Raw genomic sequence first — 24,504 nt, forward strand, 5'->3', positions numbered from 1 at the left:
CAAAAATGCCAGTGTAGGCAGCGGTTTCTTGACAAATACCAGGCATTCCTGGTGTTGTGAGACAGCACATATTTTCAACTCTAAAAACACTCATGTCTGAATTATTTGTATATCACAAAAATATTAATTACCTGCTGTAGTGGTGGCTTGGGGGGCAGCCTTTGCTGTTATATAAAAAAAGGATTGAAATGAAATTACTCATTTTTTTTTAAAGTGACATACATATTTGCCACATATTAAATGTTATGCACCACCTGCATTTTTTTTTATGCTGCTCATTGGAAAATTCCTACCTGAGTAACCCATTCTACAATGTCCACAGAGGTAGGATATTATGAAAACACGAAACCTCATGACTCTTAATGCTCACCTTAAATAAAAGGAAAGCATTATGTTCTTGAGATAAGGTCCTCTATGCTTCCTCATTTGGCTTGCAGAGTGGTTTGGTCCAAACTATGGCTACCTATCAATCACCTGACATCAAGTGATGTCAGATGTGGAACAGATAAATCCACAGAACCAAACTGGGGAAAAAAAGGAAGAATCAAGAGGAATAAGATTCTCCCCTTTCCAGCTACTGGTAGAGTTCAGCACTTTTTGAATCCAAGATACGTTTGCAAAGGATGGGAGGACAGTGCACTCCTGATTCTTCCTTTCAAGGTGAGTCACCTGGTATCATGTAGCATCAGTTGATTGACATGTGAAAGGCTTCACTCATCTGTTAACATGGTCTACAGGAGCAGGGAGAATTCTGAAATGCCCCACTGGCCAGATCCAGTTCCCCCATTATTGCTTTGAGCAAATGACAAGATGGCGTCCTCCCACATTGTGTATGGAATCCCACTAGATTAACAGTCAAATCTTACTTCAACACTGGCAAAGGGAAAGTGTCACCCACCACACCGAAGGGCCTACTGTGGAGGTTCAAGGCAGATTGTGTAGTAGTCTGCCAACATTTCATTGCTATTCCCCAACCCCTCAGCATCTACTGCAGCTAAAGGCTATGCAAAATAGATTGACTGACACCAAATCAAGTATTCAGATGCCTCTGTAACCATCATATTAGAAAGGGAATGTTCAAACCAAACTTTAATACAATTTGTTTATTGGATACCAGTCACTTAGGCATTAACAGATCTTATTGTTATCCATTATCCAGAAACCCAAGTTTACCTGAACAGATGACACCAGCATCTTCTTTATGGAGACAATTGTGCACTCCCCAGCCTCTGTGGGAGCACTGACTCAAGCTGTCTTCATTCCCAGTGCAGTGGACATCATCCATAAGAATTGGGCCTGAGCCTTCACCAAACTGAGATTTTCCTAGTGCCGAGATAGCGTCTCCACATCCAAGCTTCCTGCACACAACTTGTGCATGGGGCATGCCCCACAAATCGTCACAGACTGTCCCCCATCTTCCGTTGTGATAGACTTCAACCCGTCCCTCACACGCATGTCTTCCATTGACTAGTTTCACAGCTGCTTCTAGAAAGACAAAAGAGAAGTATTGTTTGCAATGGTTAGTTCTATATAAATTTTGCCACATGTGCTGCTCATTGGACAATTCCTCCATGGGAAGCCTATTCAATAATATCTTCATATTTAGAAGAAAGTCTTAGGATTATATTATACAGAAGGTGAGGAGCCTCTTACCTGTTGGAGCAGGAGTGGTCTGGACTGGTTCTTGAAAAGAAAGGAGAAGAGGAGTAAGTAGAATATATTTTCACTGGTATCAACATTGTAAATAGGACTGATGTGGTTTAAAATGTAGCAGTAGACGCTCCTTATCAAGAAAAGTAGATTAGATGAATGTCATGGGTGGTTCTTGTATTAAGAAGGGTGAAGAAAGTGGAATATAGCAATCCAATTTCTGCTTCAATTAGGGTGATGTTTTAGTTACCATCTTTAGGGGTATAATGTGGTATAAAGTTTTTTTTTTACACAAATAAACAAAACAGTAAATGGGTGACTACAAGTAGTAAGCACTGTAACTCCATTTAAGTGCCTATCAAAACAGTGATTGTACATGTTACCCAACCAATAGCATTTTACATATCTGTTCAATATTATGTAGATAATGTAATTCCTCAAGAATTATTCTGTATTAAATTCAATTCTGGTTATTATTAAAACAGTACTTTAAATCTAAATGGTCTTCAATGGTCACTGGCCCCTCCCCAGTGCTGTCCACATGTTTGGAACAGGTCTGCCACAGTCAGCTTGGTGAACAAACACAGGCTGTTCTGGTTATTTGGAACAGTAATGGCTCAGGGTTTCAGCTCAGGGTTATAGCCTATGCATGTTTGGCAAGCTGCCCCACTGCAGACACGCTCAGAGCACGTTGGCTCCTCTAGATCCATCTTTGCACCTCTGGCCCTCCAGATGTTGCTGAACTACAACTCACTCCTGCTTGCTGGGGCTGATAGGAGTTGTAGTTCAGCAACATCTGGAGGGCCAAAGGTTCCCCATACTTGGTCTATGTCAGGCTTCCTCAACCTCGGCCCTCCGGATGTTTTGAGACTACAATTCCCATCATCCCTGACCACTGGTCCTGCTAGCTAGGGATCACGGGAGTTGTAGGCCAAAAACATCTGGAGGGCCGAGGCTGAGGAAGCCTGGTCTATGTCCATGAATTTTTAATGGAACTATCAACCTGCAATTGGAAATACTGAGCAGATGACACTAGCATCTTCACTGCGGAGGCAATTATGTACCCCCCAGCCTCTGTGAGAGCACTGGCCCAACTGCCATTCATTCCCAGTGCAGGAGACATCATCAAGATGGATTGTGCCTGGACCAGGACCGAATCGAGCCTGTCCTGGTGCTGCAATAACAGGCCCACATCCAAGCTGCCTGCATACGACACTTGCATCAGTTAAGTCCCATGCATCATCGCAGACCGTCCCCCACCTTCCATTGTGAAGCACTTCAACCCGTCCTTCACACCTGTGTCTTCCATTGACTAGTTTCACAGATGCTCCTTAGAAAAAGAAGAGAGAAGCATGGGTTCACTGTACGGGTAGATAACGAGGCCCCAGTCGCAATATCAGCATACGGAGCAAATGTTGTTGGCCATCTGAACTGACATAACCATCCCATTTAATTTTGCTTTTCAGCTTTTTTGGGGGTGGGTAGGGGGCAGTGCTTTTTTTCTTGGGGGGGGGAATGCAGGGGTACACATACCCCTAAACATTTTGTGAATCTTTGTACTTTTGTCCATTTATTTTTCCCCGATTTGAACTATAAAATGGTGATTTTCTTGAGTCAAAATGAGAGCACCCCTAAACATTTTATTTTATTTTTTAGAATAAAAGCACTCGTTTGGGGGGGGTGAGGGTGATCAGCAGAGAAGAGCTGGTTGAAGTGACTGAAGTGAACCACTGACATATTTATTAATGTGGTAACCAGAGGCATTCTGGTAACAGATTAGAGTAAAAACCCATACAATCCCCTCTGAGAGTGACAGAATGTCATCAAGTTCTGTTGCCTCCAGAGGAACTTGCTCTGTTGCATTCAAAGAGTGTGGTGGTAAGGAGCACAATGCACTAGACACTCCAGGTTGTGGGCAGCTAGATAACTGGTTCAGGAACATTTTTAAAAAAGTCAAGGAAAAAAATAGTTAAATAGACAGAGGCAGCGCTGCAGCTCACGGACCACCTTGCAAATAACTTTTGTTTATTCATCTTCCTTTAAAAAAATATATCATATTGCTGATTTCCAGAATGTCCCTTCAAATCTGCACAAGAATAGGATGGGACAGACTTAATTCCATCTCTAAGCAGAACTAGGACGGACCTGGCTTTTAGAGGGTTATCCATCCCTAGCAACTGCGGGGATGGGTGGTAGCGTCATTGAAAAAAGCACCATTGAGTGAATCACGTGCAGCTGCCAGCACCTATATTTCCAAAGAGGTGGCAGGGTGACATTGGGGGGTATGGATGGTGCATGTGAGAGATGGCAACTCAGATCTGGTGCTGGCCGTTCCTATACATTTATAAATCATTTTGCATTTGTGGGCTATGCGTTGGTCAATTCATCCACGAAAAAAAGCTATTCTACAAAGCCTGCATAGCCAAAGCTAACATTTAGTGTGATATATCATGAGGAAGCTGAGGTATCTCTTGCCGTTTGAAAGTGTAGTTTCCTTGTTAATTGCAGGTCCTTGAAAACCCCCCACAAAAGATGGAGAAAATTTAAAAGGGAAAGTAAGAGAAATATTGTGAGGAACACAGTTTTCCTGCATTAATTCTTACTGCAGTAAAAATAGATTCAGTGATGTACCGGTAGTTTAATATGCAGTGAAAGCTACCCAGTTTAGTACAGAAGGAATCAATGGTTAAAACAGACTTATACATACAGAAAAATATGTGCATTTAATATATTTAAATGCCAGTTTGAATCTGTATACTAAAAACTAGAATTTAGGATTATATTATAGAGGAGATGAGATGTCCCTTACCTGGAGTAGGAGCGATCACAGTTGGTACTTGAAAAGAAAGAGGAAAAAGTGGAATAGCAGAGTAAATATAACTTCAATGAAATCAAAATTGTACATAGAACATAAAATGTAACAGAATATGCTTCTTATCAGTGATGGTCAGTCCTGTTTTGCCACCTGAGGTAAAAGCAGAATGTGCTGCCTCTTGCCCCTCTGTTGTCCTGCCCTGCTTGCCCACCCCCACTTCCACCACCGCCAGACCTCCCCCCCCCCCAACTAGGTGAGATCAGGGAGCTTTCCACAAGGCCCTTGGCACTCATCTTCTCTGCCCCAGTGGCAGGGAAGAGGAGCAACAATACTGCACAGCAGAACGCCTCCCTCTCGACAAAGCCTGGCAACAGGGGGATGTTCTGGCAGAAGTGGTGTTGTGAGCGGGTACCGCCCTCTTGCACTTCCGCTGGCGGAAGCAGTTGCTTCTTCACGTCACCTAATAGGTGGGCCAGCTCTGCTCTTTATAAGAAGTGACTACTGTGAGTGCTTTGGTCTTTTGTTTTGGTTCTTAGCCACAAAGCCTTAGCCTACTGGCTTGGACATCATGCCAGCCTGTATGGCTTAACATCAGTGTTGTTGTTGTTGTTGTTGATGATGATGATTATGACTTTACAATTTGCGGCATTTTGGGTCATGGCCCAACAAAGAGTGTGCCCTACTGTGTATTTTGAAAGTTTTCCAATGGACCAAGACAGCTTTCTCTGCCTGGTGTGTGTTCTGGAGAAACCCACAAAACATCATTTGAAATATTGATCACAAGAAATTAGATATTGGAATAGGAATGTTCGTTACAATTGGTTTCAGTCACTTTCAACACAATCCTATACATGCCTACTCAGATATAAGCCCCATGGACTTCAATTAGACTTACTCTCAGATAAGTGGATATTGGACTGAAATTTTATATAAATTTTCACTAACCAGGTGCCGACCAGATGTTTTAGATTATAATTCCTATCAAACCTAACCATTGAACATGCTGGCTGGGGCTGACGGAAGTTGTAACCCAAGATACGTGGAGTGCACCAGGTTGGCAAAGGCTATTCTATCATCCTGCAATCAAAGAGTACCTGAGCAGATGACACCAGCATCTTCTCGATGGAGACAATTGTGCAATCCCCAGCCTCTGTGGGAGCACTGACTCAAGCTGATTTCACTGCCAGGCACCTGACATCATCCATAATAATTGGCCCTGAGCCTACACCAAACAGAGCATTTGCTGTTGCTGAGCGAGCGGGTCCACATTCCTGCTGCCTGCACACAACACTTGCATCGCTTAAGTCCCACTCATCGTCGCAGACTGTCCCCAAATTCCATTGTGAAGTACTTCAACACCGTCCCTCACATCTGTTCTTTCCATTGACTAGTCTCACGGTGCCATCTTAGAAAGACAAAAGAGAAGCATTAGTTGCAGATCAAACTCTATGTAATATACATATGTATATAATCTGCATTTACTTTACCAATTTCTTCATAATAAACTTATTCTACAATACTGTATATCCAGAACTCGGATTTAATATTCTTGGTGAAGAGGAAACAACTTATATCAGCTGAAGGAGTAGTTTTTTTGTGTTTTGTTTTTTTGCAAGGCTGGTTTTTGACAATAGCCCATAGATTCCTTAACCCAATCTATGGTACTGATCATGCTTGACCTGTCAGTCCAAGAAAATCTGGAAGGTCCAGGTTGGTCACTGCTGCATTAAAAAATCACGCACCACCAAAGGTCGTTGGTATGATGTATTAAAACTATTTCTTTAAGAGTTTCACAAATGCATACAAGATGAGAAAAATGTATCTGGAAAAGCAGGATGGTAAGCTAGAAACAGCAAAAGAAGAGGGGGAAAGGACCAAATCAAATACTATGCTCTTTGAATAAATTATTTCCAATAGCAGGACTGAAAACTACTAAGGCTGCAATCCTATACCCATTTGCCCGTAGTGAGCCCCCTTGAATTCAGGAGGACTTACTTCTGAGTGTATAGGTGTAGGATTGCACTGTTATTAAACTGAATTATGCTGAGATTGAATTACTAGCTGAAGGCTTACCAGAAGTAGTGGACGCCTTGGTGCTCGGCCGAGGTGCAGGAGTGCTCCTCAGAGGTGTCAATGCTAGTCGAAAGAAAACAGTGAATTACAGTTACCCAGGTCATAGGTTCCCTCAGTTTTTATATCCCTACGGCTAATATTTGAAATAGAAAGCCATCTGTTCAATAGTTCAAAAGGCTAACTATTTCAAACAAAAGGAAAGGGGGGAAAGGATACAATAAAATAACCTTTATATTCAGTACAATGTTAGCTTCTAGCAAAAAGAAAAGAAAAGAAAAGAAAAGAAAAGAAAATAAGCTTTATGGAATAATCCTATATAAGAGTTCAGTGGGATAGTTATACACTATACCTTTAAAATATTCTTTCCATCTGACAATTCTAGGCACTATAGTTCACCCCATACAGAGTTACAATTCCCAGTAACCCTTAACAAATTATAGTGCCCAGAATTCTTTGAGAGAAAGAATGAGCTCTGAATGTGCTTTTAAATGTATAGGGTGTACAGTCATACTCTCTGTTAAGTGGTTATATAGGTTTACAGTGCAATTCTGAACATGCTTGATAGTGAATTGAAAAAGACTTAGGAGTACGACTCAGCTACATTAGTTTTTGCGCTTTTTAAAAAGCGTGTTTTAAATGCATTACAACATTGTGGCACCAGATGGTGCTGTAGAGTTCTGTGATTTCCCATTATGAGGTTTACAATGCATTTTCCTGAAACATTTTTTAAAAATGTGTCTGGACCCATCCTTACTTCTAGGTAAAAATACTTTGGAAGGCACTGTTAATTACCAAGCATGAAGGCCCTCTAATATTACATATTTACACAGTTCCTATGCTTATTCACTTAAAATGATGGATTATTATATAACTGGGAAAAGATTTAATTTCTAATCCAACAACATCCAGAGGGCAGCAGATTGACTCTGTCTGGATCACAGCCTATTAATGGAATGTGCTATAATTATAAAATACCTGGTGCATTTGTTGTATTTCTTGCTGGAGTTGAGGTTGTTTCTCTTGCTGGAGAGCGAAAGAATTATAATAGCATCATAGATAAAAACAAACAACAAAAAGGAAACACACACACAGCTGTGTCTTCCACAGCCTGTTAACGACTAATTTTGTTTCATCCTTACTTTTGTATAACTCCAAAAACAGAAAATCAATAGCATTTTATTGGTTTCTAGAGAATTCTTCTGTTTCCTTTTCAGGTTTTGACTTCTGATATTTACCAACATAGCAAAAATATTGTGAACTCAACTAGGTTTTGCTTATTGAAAAACATGCATAACCAGAAGGGATTTTGTACTTGGATGTCAACATTAAGATGTATGAGTTCTGTTAAAATAACTTATTGTGACATTATTTGTGTGTACCATTCAGAGAGAACTGCTTCATGCTATCTATACCCATCGGAGTAAAAACCTCAGTGAAACTTACTTCTGAGTAAACGTGCATAGGCATTGTACTGTAGAACAGATTATTCCATAGTGCTAGGAAGATGGAACTTGACCCATCAAACCCTAGTAGTGCTAATGTTCACATTCAACTGGGAGAGGGAAGGAAGGAACCAATTGGGCAGAGATTCAGCTTCAGAGAAAATACACCTGCCAAGATATTTTCTGTGTGGGCATAGGCCTCCCAAATCCCATGTTTCTTAAAACCCATTTTAATTAAAACATGATATTGGGTTGGGACTACAATCCCATCGAATCAAAATGTTTGGGAATTCCAGTTGCGTGTTCAGACCCAGAGACCTCCCCCCTAAATAAAGACACATTTGACTCAAATTTTTGTTTTTTTTGGCAAAATTTAGGCCACAACTTTAATGATTGCAGAAAAGTGAGTGGTTGCATAGTGGTTCAACTCGCTCCCTCACACCCTTGCAGGTAGCGCTGACCCAGAGCACTGTCATAGGTCAGCCAAGGGCACAGCAGTCAACCCTCCCTGCTGTTTCCCAATGCTAAGGGAATTTCTGCAAAAAAGGAAAGGTTGACAGCTATGGCCAAGGGTGAACACCTGAGATAGGTGAAAAGCCCAGGAACAGACTCTGTTCACCCCCCAGATGCTCCCCTGGACTCAGGCACGGGCACAACCCCTTCTCAGGTGTTGACCAAACCAAGTTGAGTCCTGGATTCCTTTAACAGAATACACTTCACATAGAGATGGTGAGACCGTTCTCCCATCCCTATCACCTGAACCAGAGCCTATCCTCAACCTTACAAGTTGTGACGGTTTGCTACTTGGCAGGTGCAACCCAAATGGTAACAGCCAATCAGCCAAGTGGGGAAAATTCCTGCCATGCCCCTGTCCCAACGACACACGACACACGACGGCATAGCAAGGTCAATCGCAAAATGCCCTAAAATTAGGCAGAGGTGGGCGGGTGTTCTGATGCACGAGCGAAAGAGGAAGCTCTGGGACACGTGCATAGGTTTATATAGGTCCCTCGATCCATTTAGACTGCACCCCATTGGCGAGATTACACCCAGCAACGAGGGACCTACCAATCGGGTGTTGTGGCTATCCAATGGACCCACCCACAACCAGGAGGTCAATCTCCAGGTCTCACCACAACACATGCCCTCTTTTAGGGAGGACACAATTTCCCATAATTTCTAGCCCTGTTCAGGAGAATGGGCCATACAATCTCCAAGTGTGGAACACAGCCAGGCCAAATAGTTTTGCCCCCAACATTGCTCACTCTGAGTGGCTCCTTTTCCTATAATCTACATATACAGTGCGACATCTGCAGGGTGGGGAGCCTTTACTCCTACTGTGCTATGCTTCCTATGTACAAGCTGTATGTGGATGCCAGGGGATGGGGCTTCTTGGGGTGTGCAACATCAAGGGATGGTCTGGTTGTGTGGCAATTCCTCATGCACTGATAAAACGAATGAGCAGTTCTTCTGAAAAGGGGTTCTCAATTCCATGGAGATGGTCTTATATGCAAAAGAACAGTAATTAAAACAATAAAACTCATAATGCTCCCAGCTTTCAATTAATACTCACTAGTTATAATGGGGCTTCCTGTAGTATGGGAAACATTTCCTAAAGCAATGAAAGAAAGAATTAAAAATATAATAATGAATTTATACTGCAGAGATGTGCCTTGCAAATAGTATTACAAATAATGAATACTGCATAATATGTAATGTGTGAAAACCAATAGAAATGTACATTACCAGAGCAGATAACGCTGGCATCTTCCTTATGTTTGCAGTCATGAACTCCCCATCCCTTATGGGAGCAGTCCTTAAGAGAAGATTCATTCCCTTTGCACTGTACTGCATCCAGAGGATACTGCCAGATCCTTGGTCAAAGTAGGCACTTAGTGGAGCTGAAGTGGCTTCTCCACAACCAAGTTCTTTGCACACACCTGAGCGTCCTTCATGTCCCAATCATCATCACAGACTGTTCCCCAGTCCCGTCATAGTAGACTTCAACACGACCTTGGCACCTGTTTTCCCCATTCACCAGTCTTAGGGAGAAAGGATTTGTTGTTGTTCCCAATGAAGAATCACCTGTAAAAGTTGAGGAAAATGCAACTTTTCCTAATATATAATACTGACAAGTGTAAAAAAATTGTTATAACCTCACATTAGTTCTTACAGTTGTAATGCTCTGTCCTGTAGACTGTGGTGGTGGAGTTCCTAATTTAAATATATACAAGATACAACACTAAATGTTTAAATCTTTGTCTACATATTTATTTCAGTGGTGTTGACTACGCGTCAAATTGCAGTCAAACATAACTATGCACGAGAGCTAGTTAATGCATGAAGGTGTTAAAACCACAGAGCTGTGTTCCTAGACTCAGTTAGGTCAAAGGAGGAAGTGAAGCTTCTTCTCTTCCTTTCTCTCACTATTTCCTCGCGACATAATACACCAGAACGGACATATCTGAACTTGCTCAAAGTTCAGACCACATGTTTGAAACTATAGTGTGTATTTTGTACCCAAGTGAAGTGTAATCTACCTGTGTTCTCTTTGCTGGTGCATGGAACAGTGCATGAATCAGACTTTTGGGTTTAGTAAGGAAAGCTTTTAAACGTATTCAATAGCATGCTAGAGAAGGGGCAAGCATTTTAAGGCACACTAAAAGGGATATGCAAAAGAGTTTAACAACCTATATTCCACTGCTATGCTGCTGGTTAACTCTGCTGGGGGCACTCTTCTGCTGGAGGATGTGCACAGTCCTGCATTTTGAATCTCAGTGCCCATTTGATTATTATTTTTAATTACAGTGGTACCTCGCTTTACAAGTCCATTCTTAAACCAAATCCATTCTTAAACCGAGGTGCGCTTTCCCTAATGAAGCCTCCTGCTGTCGGTGCCCTTCCACCATTCAGCTTCCGTTCGTAGACAAGGTAAAGTTCACAAACTGGAACACTACTTCTGGTTATGCGGAGTTCGTAAACCGAATAGTTCGTAAACAGGACTGTTTGTAAACCGAGGTACCACTGTACTCAGAAGTGGATCAGATCTACCTGCTACCTCCACAGAACATACAATGAAGACTTGAGAAGTTATCACTTCAGGGTGTTTGCAATAACCATCTGGTGCTTGCATTTTTAACCTCAGCCGTGTGTTATTATGGTAAGTGCTTCTTTTTTGATGTATTCTGAAGTAACATGCTTGTGTTCTCTGTTGTCTCCCACTTACAACAAAACCCCCTTCCATTCTCATTTGTGTTTCCATTAGAATTCACGAACCACCATTTGTTCCTAGTTTGCACACTGATTTAGGTGCAGACAAGGAAAATTAAAGTTGTACAACAACTCCTGATTCAGCTCTGTCCCCACCTCTACAACAAGGGTAATTCCTGCATAATTTTACCAACCAATGACAGGAGGGACTGCTGTTAATACGTACCAGATGTAATGGGTGCTTCTGTGGTGGTTGGAGGTCCTGAAAATGGAAAGAAGGATGCAAAAGAGAAAAATGAAACTTATTTAAATACCCAATGAGAGAAACTTAAAGTTATATGGGTCCTAGTTATGACATCTTAGCAGGAGAAGTATATCGGAGAAGTATAATGTTTATAAACTGATTTATTCTGATTGTTCTATTCTACATCATAGATTGAGTTCCAGATTTAGCTAGGGAACCTGACAAGCAGATTCAGTTCCCAAAGTTCTCACTTCCTGTCTTTAAAATATGGAATCTGTACTTTCCCCTTATGGTATTATTTAGATGTGCCTTGCAAATAGTATTACAAATAATGAATACTGCATAATATGTAATGTGTGAAAACCAATAGAAATGTACATTACCAGAGCAGATAACGCTGGCATCTTCCTTATGTTTGCAGTCATGAACTCCCCATCCCTTATGGGAGCAGTCCTTAAGAGAAGATTCATTCCCTTTGCACTGTACTGCATCCAGGAGGATACTGCCAGATCCTTGGTCAAAGTAGGCACTTAGTGGAGCTGAAGTGGCTTCTCCACAACCAAGTTCTTTGCACACAACCTGAGCGTCCTTCATGTCCCAATCATCATCACAGACTGTTCCCCAGCTCCCGTCATGGTAGACTTCAACACGACCTTGGCACTTGTTTTCCCCATTCACCAGTCTTAGGGAGAAAGGATTTGTTGTTGTTCCCAATGAAGAATCACCTGTAAAAGTTGAGGGAAAATGCAACTTTTCCTAATATATAATACTGACAAGTGTAAAAAAATTGTTATAACCTCACATTAGTTCTTACAAGTTGTAATGCTCTGTCCTGTAGACTGTGGTGGTGGAGTTCCTAATTTAAATATATACAAGATACAACACTAAATGTTTAAATCTTTTCTACATATTTATTTCAGTGGTGTTGACTACCGCCGTCAAATTGCAGTCAAACATAACTATGCACGAGAGCTAGTTAATGCATGAAGGTGTTAAAACCACAGAGCTGTGTTCCTAGACTCAGTTAGGTCAAAGGAGGAAGTGAAGCTTCTTCTCTTCCTTTCTCTCACTATTTCCTCGCGACATAATACACCAGAACGGACATGTCTGAACTTGCTCAAAGTTCAGACCACATGTTTGAAACTATAGTGTGTATTTTGTACCCAAGTGAAGTGTAATCTACCTGTGTTCTCTTTGCTGGTGCATGGAACAGTGCATGAATCAGACTTTTGGGTTTAGTAAGGAAAGCTTTTAAACGTATTCAATAGCATGCTAGAGAGAAGGGCAAGCATTTTAAGGCACACTAAAAGGGATATGCAAAAGAGTTTAACAACCTATATTCCACTGCTATGCTGCTGGTTAACTCTGCTGGGGGCACTCTTCTGCTGGATGTGCACAGTCCTGCATTTTGAATCTCAGTGCCCATTTGATTATTATTTTTAATTACAGTGGTACCTCGCTTTACAAGTCCATTCTTAAACCAAATCCATTCTTAAACCGAGGTGCGCTTTCCCTAATGAAGCCTCCTGCTGTCGGTGCCCTTCCACCATTCAGCTTCCGTTCGTAGACAAGGTAAAGTTCACAAACTGGAACACTACTTCTGGTTATGCGGAGTTCGTAAACCGAATAGTTCGTAAACAGGACTGTTTGTAAACCGAGGTACCACTGTACTCAGAAGTGGATCAGATCTACCTGCTACCTCCACAGAACATACAATGAAGACTTGAGAAGTTATCACTTCAGGGTGTTTGCAATAACCATCTGGTGCTTGCATTTTTAACCTCAGCCGTGTGTTATTACGGTAAGTGCTCTTTTTTGATGTATTCTGAAGTAACATGCTTGTGTTCTCTGTTGTCTCCCACTTACAACAAAACCCCCTTCCATTCTCATTTGTGTTTCCATTAGAATTCACGAACCACCATTTGTTCCTAGTTTGCACTACTGATTTGGGTGCAGATAAGGAAAATTAAATTTGTGCAACAACTCCTGATTCAGCTCTGTCCTCTACCTCTGCAACAAGGGTAATTCCTGCAGAATTTTACCAACCAATGACAGGAGGGACTGCTGTTAATACGTACCAGATGTAATGGGTGCTTCTGTGGTGGTTGGGGTCCTGAAATGGAAAGAAGGATGCAAAAGAGAAAAATGAAACTTATTTAAATACCCAATGAGAGAAACTTAAAGTTATATGGGTCCTAGTTATGACATCTTAGCAGGAGAAGTATATCGGAGAAGTATAATGTTTATAAATGATTTATTCTGATTGTTCTATTCTAAATCATAGATTGAGTTCCAGATTTAGCTAGGGAACCTGACAAGCAGATTCAGTTCCCAAAGTTCTCACTTCCTGTCTTTAAAATATGGAATCTGTACTTTCCCCTTGTGGTATTATTTAGATTTGGAAGATGTCAGGATTGGAAGTGAGCCCCTTTCACTCTGGCCTCAATCTCATCCATCACAATAATGGAACATCACGTCATCTAATCAAAGTGATTTGCAGAAGATTCAGAATGGAATGGAGATATTACTTCTTCCTGCTACCTGTTATGAAGCCAGATGACTTGCTACCACAACATATGCCCTGATGCTAATTGCTATTGATTTTTGTAAAGAGGAAAAGTAAATTAGATGAATTCCAGTTCCACTGGTTTGTCATTGGCTATTCGCTATGGAATATTCAGAACCGGTATTCCTTGGAATATCACTTACTAGCAGGCAATGGCTCCAAAGCCATAGAACACCTGTCACTGTCCATATTCCAATGGAGCTCCAAAACTTGCTGTGTTAAGAGCTTGAGTATGCCCACATATGTCTTTAGATTCTAGCCTATACCTTTATTATTGAAATTAGGTCAATGGCTGTGCAGTCTTCAAATAAATGTATCATCAGATGCAACCTCCTGCCTTCAGAAGCTTCAGCACCACTTATGAGATGGGAAAAAATATATACTTTGTGGTGGATGGAAGGGTTTTTAATTTAAAAAACAGAAAAGAAAAAAGTATAACTGTATCCTTGCAATACAGGTAGAATATATATATTTGGAAATATCTAGAAGAGATGCAGCAAACACATATGGAAAATATTTGGAGGTACCTGAGCAGATAACGCTGGCATCTTCCTTATGTTTGCAGTCATGGACCCCCCATCCCTTATGGGAGCAGTCCTTAAGAGAAGATTCATTCCCTTTGCACTGTACTGCATCCATGAAGATACTGCCAGATCCTTGGTCAAAGTAGGCACTTAGTGGAGCTGAAGTGGCTTCTCCGCAACCAAGTTCTTTGCACACCACCTGAGCATCCTTCATGTCCCAATCATCATCACAGACAGTTCCCCAGGTCCCATCATGGTGGACTTCAACACGACCTTGGCACCTGTTTTCCCCATTCACCAGTCTTAGGGAGAAAGGATTTGTTGTTGTTCCCAATGAAGAATCACCTGTAAAAGTTGAGGAAAAATGCAACTTTTCCTAATAATAATACTGACAAGTGTAAAAAAATTGTTATAACCTCACATTAGTTCTTACAAGTTGTAATGCTCTGTCCTGTAGACTGTGGTGGTGGAGTTCCTAATTTAAACATATACAAGATACAACACTAAATGTTTAAATCTTTGTCTACATATTTATTTCAGTGGTGTTGACTACCGCAGTCAAATTGCAGTCAAACATAACTATGCACGAGAGCTAGTTAATGCATGAAGGTGTTAAAACCACAGAGCTGTGTTCCTAGACTCAGTTAGGTCAAAGGAGGAAGTGAAGCTTCTCTCTTCCTTTCTCTCACTATTTCCTCGCGACATAATACACCAGAACGGACATGTCTGAACTTGCTCAAAGTTCAGACCACATGTTTGAAACTATAGTGTGTATTTTGTACCCAAGTGAAGTGTAATCTACCTGTGTTCTCTTTGCTGGTGCATGGAACAGTGCATGAATCAGACTTTTGGGTTTAGTAAGGAAAGCTTTTAAACGTATTCAATAGCATGCTAGAGAGAAGGGACAAGCATTTTAAGGCACACTAAAAGGGATATGCAAAAGAGTTTAACAACCTATATTCCACTGCTATGCTGCTGGTTAACTCTGCTGGGGGCACTCTTCTGCTGGAGGATGTGCACAGTCCTGCATTTTGAATCTCAGTGCCCATTTGATTATTATTTTTAATTACAGTGGTACCTCGCTTTACAAGTCCATTCTTAAACCAAATCCATTCTTAAACCGAGGTGCGCTTTCCCTAATGAAGCCTCCTGCTGTCGGTGCCCTTCCACCATTCAGCTTCCGTTCGTAGACAAGGTAAAGTTCACAAACTGGAACACTACTTCTGGTTATGCGGAGTTCATAAACCGAATAGTTCGTAAACAGGACTGCTTGTAAACTGAGGTACCAATGTACTCAGAAGTGGATCAGATCTACCTGCTAACTCCACAGAACATACAATGAAGACTTGAGAAGTTATCACTTCAGGGTGTTTGCAATAACCATCTGGTGCTTGCATTTTTAACCTCAGCCGTGTGTTATTACGGTAAGTGCTTCTTTTTTGATGTATTCTGAAGTAACATGCTTGTGTTCTCTGTTGTCTCCCACTTACAACAAAACCCCCTTCCATTCTCATTTGTGTTTCCATTAGAATTCACGAACCACCATTTGTTCCTAGTTTGCACCACTGATTTAGGTGCAGACAAGGAAAATTAAAGTTGTACAACAACTCCTGATTCAGCTCTGTCCTCCACCTCTGCAACAAGGGCAATTCCTGCAGAATTTTACCAACCAATGACAGGAGGGACTGCTGTTAATACGTACCAGATGTAATGGGTGCTTCTGTGGTGGTGGAGGTCCTGAAAATGGAAAGAAGGATGCAAAAGAGAAAAATGAAACTTATTTAAATACCCAATGAGAGAAACTTAAAGTTATATGGGTCCTAGTTATGACATCTTAGCAGGAGAAGTATATCGGAGAAGTATAATGTTTATAAACTGATTTATTCTGATTGTTCTATTCTAAATCATAGATTGAGTTCCAGATTTAGCTAGGGAACCTGACAAGCAGATTCAGTTCCCAAAGTTCTCACTTCCTGTCTTTAAAATATGGAATCTGTACTTTCCCCTTGTGGTATTATTTAGATTTGGAAGATGTCAGGATTGGAAGTGAGCCCCTTTCACTCTGGCCTCAATCTCATCCATCACAATAATGGAACATCACGTCATCTAATCAAAGTGATTTGCAGAAGATTCAGAATGGAATGGAGATATTACTTCTTCCTGCTACCTGTTATGAAGCCAGATGACTTGCTACCACAACATATGCCCTGATGCTAATTGCTATTGAATATTTTTGTAAAGAGGAAAAGTAAATTAGATGAATTCCAGTTCCACTGGTTTGTCATTGGCTATTCGCTATGGAATATTCAGAACCGGTATTCCTTGGAATATCACTTACTAGCAGGCAATGGCTCCAAAGCCATAGAACACCTGTCACTGTCCATATTCCAATGGAGCTCCAAAACTTGCTGTGTTAAGAGCTTGAGTATGCCCACATATGTCTTTAGATTCTAGCCTATACCATTATTGAAATTAGGTCAATGGCTGTGCAGTCTTCAAATAAATGTATCATCAGATGCAACCTCCTGCCTTCAGAAGCTTCAGCACCACTTATGAGATGGGAAAAAATATATACTTTGTGGTGGATGGAAGGGTTTTTAATTTAAAAAACAGAAAAGAAAAAAGTATAACTGTATCCTTGCAATACAGGTAGAATATATATTTGGAAATATCTAGAAGAGATGCAGCAAACACATATGGAAAATATTTGGAGGTACCTGAGCAGATAACGCTGGCATCTTCCTTATGTTTGCAGTCATGGACCCCCCATCCCTTATGGGAGCAGTCCTTAAGAGAAGATTCATTCCCTTTGCACTGTACTGCATCCATGAAGATACTGCCAGATCCTTGGTCAAAGTAGGCACTTAGTGGAGCTGAAGTGGCTTCTCCGCAACCAAGTTCTTTGCACACCACCTGAGCATCCTTCATGTCCCAATCATCATCACAGACAGTTCCCCAGGTCCCATCGTGGTAGACTTCAACACGACCTTGGCACCTGTTTTCCCCATTCACCAGTCTTAGGGAGAAAGGGCTTTCTGATGGAGCATTTTCTGCAAAAGTTGATGGAGAATGTTACAAGACTATTTCTTGTTCAGTAATATATAATAATAACGTTTCCACATTAATACTCACCAGTTGTCACCCTCTGTTTTGTAGATTGTGGAGGTGGAGTTCCTAAATTAAAAAAGAAACCAGATGCAATACCAACTATTAAAATTTGTCCACATATTATGTCATTTGATTTAAAAATCTAATTAAGGTTTTAGTAATTGGCTCCTCAGGGATGTTTGCAAACTGGCCTATATATCTTTAACCTCTTCTCTGTGTTATAAATATGTCACTGTGTTGCCTCCAGATGTAACATGCATATCTTTGACCTCCTCTGCTTACATAGAACAAGCAAAAAAGTCCTTTCTCAGTTTGCGGTTTCATCAGAACTCAGAAACACAATCTGTTCCTGGTTTGCAAACTGTTTTCAGGGCAGATTATGTTTTGCCCACTCCACAGTTTATTGGATTTGGAGATAATGGAAAACTATGGTTTGGTGCAAAATTAGAAGCCCTGTTTAGTGGGGTAACGAATGAAAAAGCTCAAGGCCCATAGCTGCTGATGCCCATAATGTTGATTCGTGATTTGGCATTATGTTTCAGTTCAGATTGTGCATATATGAAGAGTAACTCTGACTTTCATTTACCTCTAGATACCAGATTACTATGAAAGAAGTCTGGCTAAAGAGCCTTCCAATTTCCCAATAGCTCTCTTTTAAAATAAATTCATTCTATGGAAGTGCGCACTCTTCTTTTTGCTGCTCCATGATACATGAAAACCAGGGGTATAATGTACAACATGTTATTTTCTCTGAAGAGGCCCTGTGCTCTGAATCTATTTCTCTTTAAATACTAAATAGCTGCAGGAGACAGCTTAAGGCCGGTTTGGCATTGGGCAACCAGGGTGAATGGGGGGAAAACCTCAGAAGGTCCTACTGCTATCACACTCAAGCTCTCTCCTTTCTGCCCATGCTAAGAGCCATTCAGAAGAATTATTCCAAACAATCGTAGCAGGAAATACAAATCGGCTGGTTGCCCCCCCCCTTATAAAATGATAAAGTAAAAAAAAAAAATAATACCAGATGTAATGGGTATTTCTGTGGTGGTAAGGGGTCCTGGAAACAGAAAGAAGCGCAGCATAAAAATAATGCCCATTTAACACCAGAAGAGGAGGAACTCATTGTTACTGTATATGGTTCTTAATTATGGCACCTCATCAAAACAGATATTAGAGAAATGTAATGTTTAGAACTTATCTGCATTGTTCACTCTACTATAAGTGCTAAACTGATTGAGTGAGGGAGCCTGCATTTTAAACTTGCAATTTAGTTTCTAATTTTCTCATTTCCTGTTCTGGAACTTTCACCAAATCTATGGGTATGTGTCCCTTTTTCATTACATGACCAATCTTTGCTTTGTGCTTTACTGTATACTGGGGAAATGGCAAGAATTAAGTCCATTTCACTCAGTACTATGGCTCCACACCTATTCCTATTCCTAACTTTTCTGGAATACCAGACCATGTAATGAAAGTGAAAAATAGACTTATAATAGACCCAAAGGAAATATTCTCCTCACCACCTGGGATGAAATTAGAAGTTCTTCTATCATGGGATGTGCACTGCTGCTGACAACTAATGACTATACCTCTAAAGGAGAGCTCTAAATTAAATGAATTCCAAGTGAATTGGTTTATCCATGTATATTAGCTATCGTACCTTAATAGAGCCTACATAATAAGATCCATTATGCTCCTCAATATTAGTCATTAAGGTTGATAGGATCAGAAGAGTTTGAGTTTCTGGCCACTTGCAGGTTCTTCAAGTCCTTGAAGTCCTCTGACCTCATGCATTTAAGCATTTCTGCATGTCTCCTTAGCTTTTAAACTATATATTTATTACTGAAATTAGTTCACTTGGTGTGCAGTGTACAAATCCATAAGCAGATGCAAACAAACAAACAACAAATGCACAGGAATAATTCCAATGCAACTTTCTATATGAAAAAAAATGATAACCGCACTGAATGGAAGACTTTTTAATTAAAAAAGAGAGAAAAGAGGAAGTTGAATCATGTCTTGACAAAAGAACTTCTATTTGCAAATGCAGATCTAGAGGTTAGCACATTTGGAAAATATTTGGAGGTACCTGAGCAGATTAACGCTGGCATCTTCCTTATGTTTGCCAGTCATGGAACCCCCCATCCCTTATGGGAGCAGTCCTTAAGAGAAGATTCATTTCCATTTGCACTGTACGCATCCATGAAGATTACTGCCAGATCTTGGTCAAAGTAGGCACTTAGTGGAGCTGAAGTGGCTTCTCCGCAACCAAGTTCTTTGCACACCACCTGAGCATCCTTCATGTCCCAATCATCATCACAGACAGTTCCCCAGGTCCCATCATGGTGGACTTCAAGGCGACCCTGACAGCTGTTCTCTCCATTCACCAGTCTTAGGGAGAAAGGGCTTTCTGGTGTTCCTGATGGAGCTTTCTCTGCAAAAGTTGATGGAAGAATGTTACAAGACTATTTCTTGTTCAGTAATATATAATAATAATGCTTTCCACATTAATACTCACCAGTTGTCACCCTCTGTTCTGTAGATTGTGGAGGTGGAGTTCCTAAATTAAAAAGTGGCCAGATACAATACCAAATATTATAAACCTTGTCTCCATTACATATCACTTTTATATATGTAATTAAAATTTTGGATGCTACCATTTTAGATCTGTTTGTAAGTGCAACCTGGCCTATACACCTGTAACTTCACCCTTGCTTTATTTAAAATGATAGCTCCGCTGTGAATCTATTTCTTTCTAAAACAATATACAACTATAGCTTGAAGTGAAAGCTAAAGGAGGTCTAGATATTGGGTAACCAGTTAATTGATCAATGAAAGTGTGAATTGGGTGCAAGCAGAGAATTTGAATTTTGTTTTGTTTTGTTTTTAAAAGTCAAGGCCAATACATACCGGATGTAATGGATGTTTTGGTGGTGGTGATGGGACCTAAAATGAAAAGAAGAAAGCAGAAGCATAGACAAAACGACTTCAATATGTTTAATGCATATGTAGAAGAGATGCTTTAGAAATAAGCATATACGGAGTATTACTGGATGTACCTGAGCAGATAACACTGGCATCTTCCTTATGTTTGCAGTCATGGACTCCCCAACCATTATGAGAACAGTCCTCAAAGAAGATTCATTCCCTTCACAATGTACTGCATTCAGGAGGATGCTGCCAGAGCCTTGGCCAAAGTAGGCACTTGGCAGGGCTGAAGTGGCTTCTCCACAACCAAGTTGTTGGCACACAACCTGAGCATCTTTCAAGTCCCAATCGTCATCACAGACAGTTCCCCAGGTCCCATCATGGTAGACTTCAAGGCGACCCTCACAGCTGTTCTTTCCGTTCACCAGTCTTAGGGAGAAAGGACTTGCCGGTGTTTCCAAAGGAGAATTCGCTGCAAAAGTTGATGAAGAACGTAACCTTTATATCTTCAGTTACATGTAATACAGTCAACTGCATTTATTTCCACTAAAACGCAGCATCGCTACTTACCTGTTGTAACACTCTGTTCAGTAGATTGAGGTTGTGGAGTTCCTAATTTAAAAAGAAACAGATATAATGCGAAATATTTTAAACCTTGTCTTATATCATATCACGTTTAATATCTAATTAATTTTTCAAATCTGACTTTTCAGGATTTCTTGTAACTGCGAATTGGCCTATAACCTTTAACTTCAAGTGTGTTGCCTTCAGATATAAGATGTTCATATTTTATCATGTCCCCTCACATAGAATGAACAAAAAAAGTCATGTCTCGGTTTTTTGCTTCAATACAACTCAGAAAATACAATTTGTTATTGTTTTGCAAACCTAGTTTGAATGTAAATTATTGGCTCTTATTTTTGGCGTAAACTAAAAAGATTTTTCTTTAGACCACCCAGCTGAGATTATTTAGTGTTGATTAGCATTTTAATCTGTTTTTAGTTTACTGTTGATTTTAATTCTTGGAATGTTTTCAGATTGTTGTAATTCATTAAAAAACACACAATTACTTTATTGTTTTATATTTTTTGCTAACAACTTTGAGACATTTTATAATCAAGCAGTGTATAAAATTTAATAAATAAATAAAAATAAAGAGGCCTGATAAAAGTCTGTTTGAACTTCTCAACAGCTTCTCTTTTCAAATTAATTCATCTATGGAAGCGCGAACTTTTCCTATTGCTGCCCCAGTGAATGTAAAAACTGAAGGGCAGAAGTTAAAACATGCTATTTCCCCCAGAGAAGAGGGATGTACTGTAAATCTCTTTCTCTTTAAAATATATGCTAAATAGTATTCTTAATGAATTAATTAAATGACGGGTAGAAGAAGGGAAATTGCAATATGTGCTGCTGTTAGGACACCCAATTGGACTCTCCTTTCCGCCCAACACTGAGGATGATAGTGAGCAGTATTATACTAAGGAATGGTAGCATGGATTAAACACACACACACACAACACACACACACACACACACACACACACACAGAGAGAGAGAGAGAGAGAGAGAGAGAGAGGTTAATACATACCTGATGTAATGGGTATTTCTGTGGTGGTTATGGGTCCTATAAATGGAAATAAGAAATAAGAAAGCACAGCATAGAAAGAAAGTACGTGAACATTAGAAAAAGGAAACTTATAGCTATATGCTTCTTAGTGATGGCACCCCACGAAGTAGATGTCAGAGAGATTTAATGTTTAGAACCTGTTTTGTCTAAGTCCTACCTTATGTCACATACTGAGCAAAGTAACCACCATCTTGACTTGCAAATTCAGCTTCCTAATATTTCAGGTTGTGTCTTTTAAAATATGGAACCTGCCCTTAAACCTATGGCTTATCTCTCGCTCCCCTCCCCAAGCAAATGATGGCGAGCCCCTTTCACTCCACACAATGATCCCAGTCTAATTCCTCACTAGCTGAGAACATCAGTGCATCTGATGAAAGTGATAAGCAGTAGATTCAGGATAGACCAGATGAATCCTTTCACCACCACCTAGAATAGACTCAGAATACGTTCTGCTGCAGGATGTGCACTGCTGCAGGCAGGTAATGATCAGGGGCGGAGGAAGGGGGGGTGATGGTGGGCATCACCCCAGGCAGCACGATCCTGGTGAGGTTCCATTGCAGCTGCCCCACCGCCCATGCTGGGCACCCCGCCCCTGCAGGCTGAGTGCCCCACCCCAGGACGCGTGCCAGCCCCGCCCCCACCTGCTCCCCGCCCCCGTTGCCAGAGCATGAAGCTCTGTCACTGGTATTGATCAGAAGAGTATATACAATGAATTTCATATGAATTGATCTATCAAAGACTATTTGCCTTATTACCTTAATGGAGCTACACCATCAGATTCAGTGTACTACAGAAGTTACTAGAGTTACTGAGTTACAAGAAGTATGTGGAGACAAAGCTATAGACTTTTTGACACTTTACAGGATATTCTAATGCTACTTCCAAGACTTGTGAGTTTATGTGCTTAAACATGCTCACATTTGTCTTTAGACTCTAGCCTACACATTTATTACTGAAATCAGTTCGATGGGTGTGCAGTCCTACACATAAATGCACAATGTGATGGTAAAACCACAGAACCCCTGCACTCCAGCATCATTTATCAGATGAAAGAAGATTCCCAGAAGTGAATGTAAGCGAGAGGAAAGAAATAGTGTCCTTACAGTATAGTCAAAATAACTGGATGTACCTGAGCAGATAACACTGGCATCTTCCTTATGTTTGCAGTCATGGACTCCCCATCCATTATGAGAACAGTCCTCAAAAGAAGATTCATTCCCTTCACAATGTACTGCATTCAGGAGGATGCTGCCAGAGCCTTGGCCAAAGTAGGCACTTGGCAGGGCTGAAGTGGCTTCTCCACAACCAAGTTGTTGGCACACAACCTGAGCATCTTTCAAGTCCCAATCGTCATCACAGACAGTTCCCCAGGTCCCATCATGGTAGACTTCAAGGCGACCCTCACAGCTGTTCTTTCCATTCACCAGTCTTAGGGAGAAAGGACTTGCCGGTGTTTCCAAAGGAGAATTCGCTGCAAAAGTTGATGAAGAACGTAACACTATTCTTCTTCAGTTACATGTAATACTGACAACTGCATTTATTTCTACTAAAACCCAGCATCGCTACTTACCTGTTGTAACACTCTGTTCAGTAGACTGAGGTGGTGGAGTTCCTAATTTAAAAAGAAACAGATACAATGCCAAATATTTTAAACCTTGTCTTATATCATATCACTTTTAAATATCTAATTAAGTTTTTCAAATCTGACTTTTCAGGGTTTCTTGTAACTGCGCATTGGCCTATAAACCTTTAACTTCAGGTGTGTTGCCTTCAGATATACGATGTTCATATTTTATCATGTCCCCTCACATAGAATGGACAAAAAAGTCATGTCTCGGTTTTTTGTTTCAATACAACTCAGAAAATACAATTTGTTATTGTTTGCAAACCTGGTTGACGTTGATGAGGAATGTAACAAGGCTACTCTTTCTTCAGTTATAAATAATACTGACAATTGCATTAAAAAAAGAAACACTAAAACCCAGTATGAGTCCTTACATGTTGTGATACTCTGTACTGATAGATTGAGGTGGTGAAGTTCCTAATTTAAAAAGAAACATATCTAATACCAAATATTATACACCTGGTCTTCATATTGTATCATCTTTAATATCCAGGGCTACTTGTAACTGCAAACTGTCCTATACACACTCAATCTTTGTGTTATAAATAGATCACTGTGTTGTCTCCAGATATAACATGATTTTGATTTATCTTGCTGCCTGTCATAGAGCAAATGAAGTCAAGTTTCTGTGGTTTCATCACAACTCAGAAAATCCAATTTGTTCTTGGTTTGAAAACCTTATTTGATTGCATATTG

At 40.5% G+C, this 24,504-nt stretch overlaps 1 protein-coding gene across 1 annotated transcript; it reads right to left on the reverse strand.

Annotated features, from left to right (window-relative positions):
- LOC117046271 (deleted in malignant brain tumors 1 protein-like) lies at nt 1-23,983 on the reverse strand. Its single transcript, XM_033148071.1, is given in 21 exon segments — nt 1-164; nt 1,174-1,485; nt 1,654-1,684; nt 2,670-2,977; nt 5,560-5,652; nt 5,655-5,815; nt 6,539-6,601; nt 10,137-10,194; nt 11,417-11,452; nt 11,818-12,132; nt 14,528-14,826; nt 15,327-15,333; nt 17,242-17,548; nt 19,708-20,020; nt 20,670-20,760; nt 20,763-21,029; nt 21,128-21,169; nt 22,146-22,181; nt 23,314-23,655; nt 23,755-23,796; nt 23,932-23,983. Coding segments are annotated over 21 exon segments (3,216 nt in total). The 3' UTR covers nt 1-123.
- Nucleotides 23,984-24,504: the final 521 nt, after the last annotated feature.

Source organism: Lacerta agilis, chromosome 5, assembly GCF_009819535.1.
Source record: "Lacerta agilis isolate rLacAgi1 chromosome 5, rLacAgi1.pri, whole genome shotgun sequence".
Lineage (NCBI taxonomy): Eukaryota > Metazoa > Chordata > Lepidosauria > Squamata > Lacertidae > Lacerta > Lacerta agilis.